The 6,431-nt window shown below is 55.2% G+C and overlaps 1 protein-coding gene across 1 annotated transcript; it reads left to right on the top strand.

Annotated features, from left to right (window-relative positions):
• Positions 1 to 2,708: 2,708 nt before the first annotated feature.
• Positions 2,709 to 5,637, top strand: LOC128853178 (uncharacterized). Its single transcript, XM_054075803.1, has 2 exons — positions 2,709 to 2,985; positions 4,329 to 5,637. The coding sequence occupies exons 1-2, from the start codon at positions 2,812 to 2,814 to the stop codon at positions 5,097 to 5,099; spliced, it is 945 nt and encodes a 314-aa protein (XP_053931778.1). The 5' UTR covers positions 2,709 to 2,811; the 3' UTR covers positions 5,100 to 5,637.
• Positions 5,638 to 6,431: the final 794 nt, after the last annotated feature.

The raw sequence follows: 6,431 nt of genomic DNA, 5'->3' as shown, positions 1-6,431 counted from the left end.
GATCACATTCAAGAATGAAGCCTCTACAACCTGCCTGGGCAACTTGTTCCTTTTCCTGGTCACCCTCCCAGTGAAAAAAAAAACAGAAGAGGTTGCTTTTGGGGTTGGGTTTGGGGTCTTTTTTTCCTTCTGCTTTCCTGTGTTTCACCCTGTGCCCGCTGCCTCTTGTCCTTTCGATGGGCACCGCTGAGAAGTCTGTGTCTTCTTTACTACATTGCACTGATAACACCCGCCCTGCCCTAGCCCACCTCCTTTTGAGGCTCAGCAGATCCTGCTCACTCAGCCTCTCTCATACCACAGCTGGCTTGACCCCTTGGCCACCTTCTTGGCGCTTCAGTGGGTGCTCTTTGGCATGGATGTGTTTTCCCTTGTAGCAGAGAGCACCGCTCAGGGCACAGCACTCCAGGTGCCATCCCACCAGGGTGTGTTGGGGGGTGTTTGACTTCCTTGCTCTTTCTAATGCAGCCCAGGATGCTGTTGGCCAACATCTGTGCTCCCCTCACGCATCCGCTTGGGTGGGACAGTGATGGCCAGGCAGACTCTTTTTTTTTATTGGCTAGGAAGGTGCTGAAAAAGAGAAACAGCTGTGTTTCCTTCATGGGCAGAACCTCTGACTGGACCAAGGCAGACGCCTGCTGGAGGAACGGCACCAGCTCCTCCTGGGCATGTGAGCTGTATTTTGACAAGATCCATGATATCTACTGGGCGAGGGTGAGAACAGAGGCTGGAGGCGAGCTGTCTGAGTGGGCTGATTCCAACGAGCTGCAGCCGTACAGAGACAGTAAGGACCAGGGAGCTTCTCCAGCTGGGCTCTGGCTCTTTCCAGGGGTCAGTGGGGAAAAGGCTCTTCGGTGAGGTCTGGTGGGTTATAGTGGGAAATCATATGAAGATACTGGTGGGAAAAATGCCCCAAGCCCTGTTGGGAGGGATGAGAGCAGAGCTGCTGGGAGAGCAGAGTGAAGAGCAAGGGGACAGAGGATGAGGCACAGTGAGGTGAGGCCACGGTATGGGAGGTCCAAGGCCACCAAGAGACTGTGAGAATTTGGATCTCTGGAGAACAGAATAAGATGGGGTGGGAAAGAGGATACCACTCCAGGCTGCCTTTTAAAAGCATCCCCTGCCATGGGTTTGGGTGATGCTGGGTGAGGGCATTTTCATTCTAGGAAGGTAAAGCAGGCTGGTGAAGGCAGGAGTTGTCCTTCCACAGCTGCCTTTTGCCCTGGCTGCTCTTTGCGAGGTGCTATCCTGTCCAAAAAGCTTAGCTGTTTTCAGGAGGAAGGAAAAACTTCAGGACCTTCCTGTAACCCACCTCCCAGTGGCTTATCACAATGAACCAAATGTGTGAGCAGCTCCAGCGTTACATATGCCAGTCATTTGTGTTCCCCTTTTCATTCGCCCTTCATCCAGCTACCATGGAAGTAGATGCTGACTGCACTCTGCAGCAAGTCTCTAGTCCATCGTCTGGTGGCTGGGGTGAAATGTCCAGCAGCAGGGAGCCAGAAGGTCTGTCCTGGCTTGTGGTGGTGAGGCTGGAGGAGGCAGAAGCAGCATTGGCTGTCACAAAGACGTGGGGGCTGCTGTTTCTAGAGCTGGTTTTACAGCACAAAGTTCCTCAGGTTAGACCTGAGGAAGTCTCTGTGCACTGGGAGTGGGTTGGCTGACAGAAAAACATCATTTCTAGTGAAACAAGTTGTCTGCCTTCTCTTTTGAAGGGCTTCATTTTCCTTCTCCATTTGTTTTTCCCTCCCTACAGCAATTGTGGGCCCCCCAGAGTTGTCCTGGCTGCTCCAGGGCTACAACCTCAGTGTGAATATCACCATGCCACTCACTCCCTACCAAAGCAGAACCGGTTCTTACAAGCCAGTCGACCGAGTGCTGCGGAAGCTGTGGTACCAGCTGAATCTTTATGAAGAGGACAAGCTCATCCAGCAAGTACGTGGCAGGGTGGACAAGGCTCTGAGGGCACAGGACTTGCAAAAGCCTTCCTGCTGCAGCGAAGATGCCCGTGGCCGGTTGCAAAGGTGTGGTAGTGCACATAGAGGTGCCCCAGCCCTACCTGTACTCAGCAGTGTAAGCAGGTGCAAGATGCTTTGTGCTTGCAGTTTGGAACTCACAACCCTGGGGTGGCAGGAAAACACTATTTTCATGAATATCAAAAACTTCCAACTCCTTCTGCTCAGATGCAAGCATGCAGTAGGTGTTCAATGAGATGTTCTGGATCCTGAACCCCTCCTGGGGTGAAGAAAAAAGTGCTGCAGGTGATGGGGAGCAGGGAGAGAGGGTCTGTGCTCCACACCACGGGGCGAGTGGGGTGTTGAAGCTGCGCTGGTGAGCAGAGCAGTGCACAGACCCCATCTCCAGCTGCCTTGGCCACGCGTCCTCTCTTCTTCCAGGTGCCCTGCAAACGGAGTAGGGAGGAAATGCCGTGCACCTTCAGCTACCTGATGCCCAGCACACAGTATTGCATCCGGACCGCGGTTGTGGGCATGGCCAGGGAGCAGAGCCAAGAGGCTGAGCTGTGCTTGGTGACACCAGCGCTTCCCGCAGGTGAGAGTTCTCTTGCTGGCTCAGCTGCTGTGGTTGAACCTCAGGTCCTGCTTGCAGCATGGGCACCTGTGGAGGTGTGGATCACTCACCTCCCCTGCCATTCTGATCGGGTTGGTGGCCCAGTAACACCCTGTGGGGATCTTCCTTAGGGAGATACTCTCTTGCCATCTGCCTCGGGCTTGCTCCACATCTCCTACTTGAGCATCCATCGCAGCCTGCCACAGGAGCTCTGGGGAAGGGATGGAGTAGGGCAGGCTGGAGGGGATGCCGGCTGGAATACTTCATCCCTCAGCCTGTTGTGACCTCCTGGCAGGCTTTCCCTGGGTCCTCCTTGCCATACTGAGTGGTGTCTTCCTGTTGCTGATCATAACCGGGCTCTGCTTCATCTGGCTGTACACCTGCCTCAGCCCCTCGGAGATCAACCTCCCGAAAACGCTTGTGAGTTAACGATCCTCTTCCAGCCTTTGGCAGCTGAGCCAGGGTCCTCTGCATCTGCAGGGGTCTCAGCACCTCTCCTTGCCCCACCTCTTTCCCCACCAAACCTGTCTCGCTGCCCAGGTGCCTCCCCCCATCTCTGCCCCCAGGCTTTGCTGTGTGAGAGGAGGTATTAGTGGGGTGCATCAATCAGCCATGGGTTGCGCTTGTGGAGGGTGTCTTGGGCAGCACATAGCCTGTGAGCATTGTTGGCTTTTGCATGTCCAACTGAAACGGCTTAAAGGGGAGAAAGAGGGAAAAAGAAACCAACACTGAGGCTGCTATCCTGAGACAGCCTGGCCTGAGTGGGGTGCAGCCCCTCACCCCTCTGCAGCTCTGAGACTCAGAGGCTCCCGGAGCAGCAGCCCTGCTAAGCTGATCCAAACATAGAACCATAAAATGGTTTGGGTTGGAAGGGACCTCAAAGCCCATCCAGTTCCAACCCCCTGCCATGGGCAGGGACACCTCCCACTGGATCAGGTTGCTCCAAGCCCCATCCAACCTGGCCTTGAACCCCTCCAGGGATGGGGCAGCCACCACTGCTCTGGGCAGCCTGGGCCAGGGCCTCCCCACCTTCAGCAAAACATTTCTTCCTAAAATCTCCTCTCAATCTCTGCTCTTTCAGCTTACAACTGTTCCCCGTCATCCTCTCCCTGCCCTCCCTGATCCAGAGCCATTCCCCAGCTTTCCTGGAGCCCTTTTCAGTCCTGGAAGCTGCTCTAAGGTCTCCCTGCAGCCTTCTGTTCTCCAGGCTGAACATGATATGGGTCAGCAGGAAACAGTCATTAGAGCAGCCTTTCTCCCCAAGCCCCGGTTTCCCGGTGTGTCCCAGGTTCCCAGCACTGGAGGTGACAGCAGCCTGGGCTGAGCAGCCCTTTGAGCACTCTGGGGACAAAACCAACTTGCTAAGCTAAGGAAATTCCCTGTGCCAATGTGGAGAGGAGGTGGCAGCCTGCTCTGCTTGCCTTGGTCCAGCTCAGTGCCCTTTGCTCACTGGTTTTTCTTGGCTTCTGTGTGGGGTTTACTTGCATCTCTGAGCAGCAGAGAGTTCTTCCATCAGCTTCTGACAGGGGATTAGCTTGAAAAGCAGCAGTGTGATGGCTTCTCTCACTGTCCCTGGCTCCAGAGCCTCCGTGCTGTAGTGAGCAGAGCCCTGCACACGTTTCTCCTGGGTGTGAGCACAGCAGATGGGCTGTCCAGGACCATTTCCATCCCCAGGATAATACGGTTCATCACCTCATCACTCCTGGGCTGCTGGAGGTTTCAGCAAGCTGAGGCTGACTGCTTTGCTTTTTGTTTCCTGGCAGGTTCTCCTCAACAAGGAGCTGAGTGCGACCATCAGAGTGCCCACCCCTGAGCTCGAGGAGGGCTCGCTCGCCCTGCTCCTGCCAACCTTGCTTCCCTCCCGCGGGCCACCTGCCACCAAGCAAACGCCACCCACAGTCAAGCTGCTCCTCGGAGAAAGCCGTCCCCAGGACATGAGTGGCTACTGTGCCAATGGTTTTGGGCCACACTGCCTCGAGGAAAAGGACTCATCCCTCACCCACAGCCATCTGAGGCATGGTTTGGGCTCCTGGGTTGCTCCACAGCTGGAGGAAGATGAAGATGGTGAGCTGGAGCAGCCAGTGCCAATGGGACTGACCCAGGACAGCTACGCATGTGACGGGCACTATCAGACATCTGAGATGTGGCTCTCCCTGCACCTCCAGCTTTGTTCTAAACGCCAGTGCCCAGCCCAGGGAGCAGGCAACTGCTTTCCTCTGCCTACAGAAGGTGGGAGCTTCAGCCAGGAGGACCTGCAGGAGAGCCTTGGCATGGCAGGACACTGGGTAACGTTCAGCTCCGTGAAGCTGCTGGCCAGCGGGGAAGAGGATGGAGAGCAGCTCATCTGTGCTCTCCAGCCCCTGCCTGGCCATGAGACTGAGCCTGGTGACAGCACCGTGAAGGACAGGGAGGTGGAGCGGGCAGCACTGGCTGTCCTTGGCACCTGCCAGCTGCCCCAACCGGCCCCCAACATCCAGCAGGCGGTTGTCTTCTCCGGCTACGAGCTGCGTCCCCGGGTTGATGCTGAGCCATAGTAGGCAGGGCACGCTGGGGGCTTCCAGCACCTGGATCACAGCACCCAACAGGACTCGAGGTGCTTCCCAGAGATGCTGTGGTGGGACTGGTGTGGTTTAACATCTTGTCAGAGACATGGACAGTGCGACTGAGGGCAACCTCTGCAAGTTTGCCAGTGACATCAAGTTGTGTGGCTCACTTGATACACTGGAGAGAAGGGTTGGATCCAGAGGGACCTGGACAGTCTGGAGAGGTGGGGGTGGAACTGGATGGCTTTAAGGTCCCTTCCAACCCAAACCATTCTGTGACAGCCACCTGCTCAGAGCTGCCTGTGCCTTACTGGGACAGGGTCTCGCACAGGCGCGGCTGCCGTGGATGGGTCAGGTCAGCATCCTTAGAGCTTCCCCCTATGGTTTTGGTGCTCTTCAATCAAAGCATAAGGAACATAGACCAAAGTCAAAGCCCCAAACCTTTTTTATCTATTTATCCACCTCTGTGTGTGTGTACACAGTATACATAGAGTAATGCAAATTTAGGTATATAGTCATTAACATATAAATAAACCTCTTTAAAGAAATAGGAGGGTTGTTTATTTGTTTAATATGTCTGGAAATACAGCCTGTGTACTGGAGCTGGTTTGTAGATACCACTAATTTAGTATGGAGAAGTGGCTTCTGTGCTTATCCTTTCTGTTTTATGGAGCCGGTTCTGCCCTACCCGAGCAGCATCTGGGAAAGGCACTGGGAAAACTTGGGGTTTCACCTGGAGAAAATTGCACCCACAACTGGTCTGTGTTGTTGCTGTCATGTGGCAAAAGGTTGGTTCTTAAGCAACTGGTAGATAATATTCTTACTCCTTCTTCCAGCACTGGAGCAATTTGCTTCTGAGGAGCCCTGCCTTCCATTCCTGTCGGATGTATTTGTGAGGCTGTGCCTGTGGGTACGGAGGCAAGGGAAGCCCTCTCCTCCAGTTTCGGGCAGCATTGTGCTCTGCAGCAGGCTGGGATCAGTGGATTCCTACTCTGGGGAACAAAGCCAGGCTCATGGAGTCACGGGATTTAAGCCAGATTTGGGAACAGGTGAGAAATTGTTGTCTAGCATCCAAGCACCTGGTGGAGGGAACAAAGGGGCAGCGCTGCCAGCCTTGAGGAGAGGTTTTTGGGTAAAGCAGAGCTCCATGGGGCCACTCCCCAACCCCATGAATCGTCCCAGGGGTGACTCTGCCCTCCCTCTGCGGAGCTGCCAGCCCTCCCCTGCCCCTGCCCTGCAACTGATGCAGCCAGAGAGCTGCAGCCACACCGCCACAGGGCCTGAGTGCACCCCAGCCAGGGCAAAGAGAGGTCCTCTCCCCAG

Source organism: Cuculus canorus, chromosome 10 (assembly GCF_017976375.1).
Source record: "Cuculus canorus isolate bCucCan1 chromosome 10, bCucCan1.pri, whole genome shotgun sequence".
In the NCBI taxonomy this organism is placed as follows: Eukaryota; Metazoa; Chordata; class Aves; order Cuculiformes; family Cuculidae; genus Cuculus; species Cuculus canorus.
The sequence above is the reverse complement of the archived record's forward strand: the minus strand, read 5'-3'. Positions and strand labels throughout refer to the sequence as shown.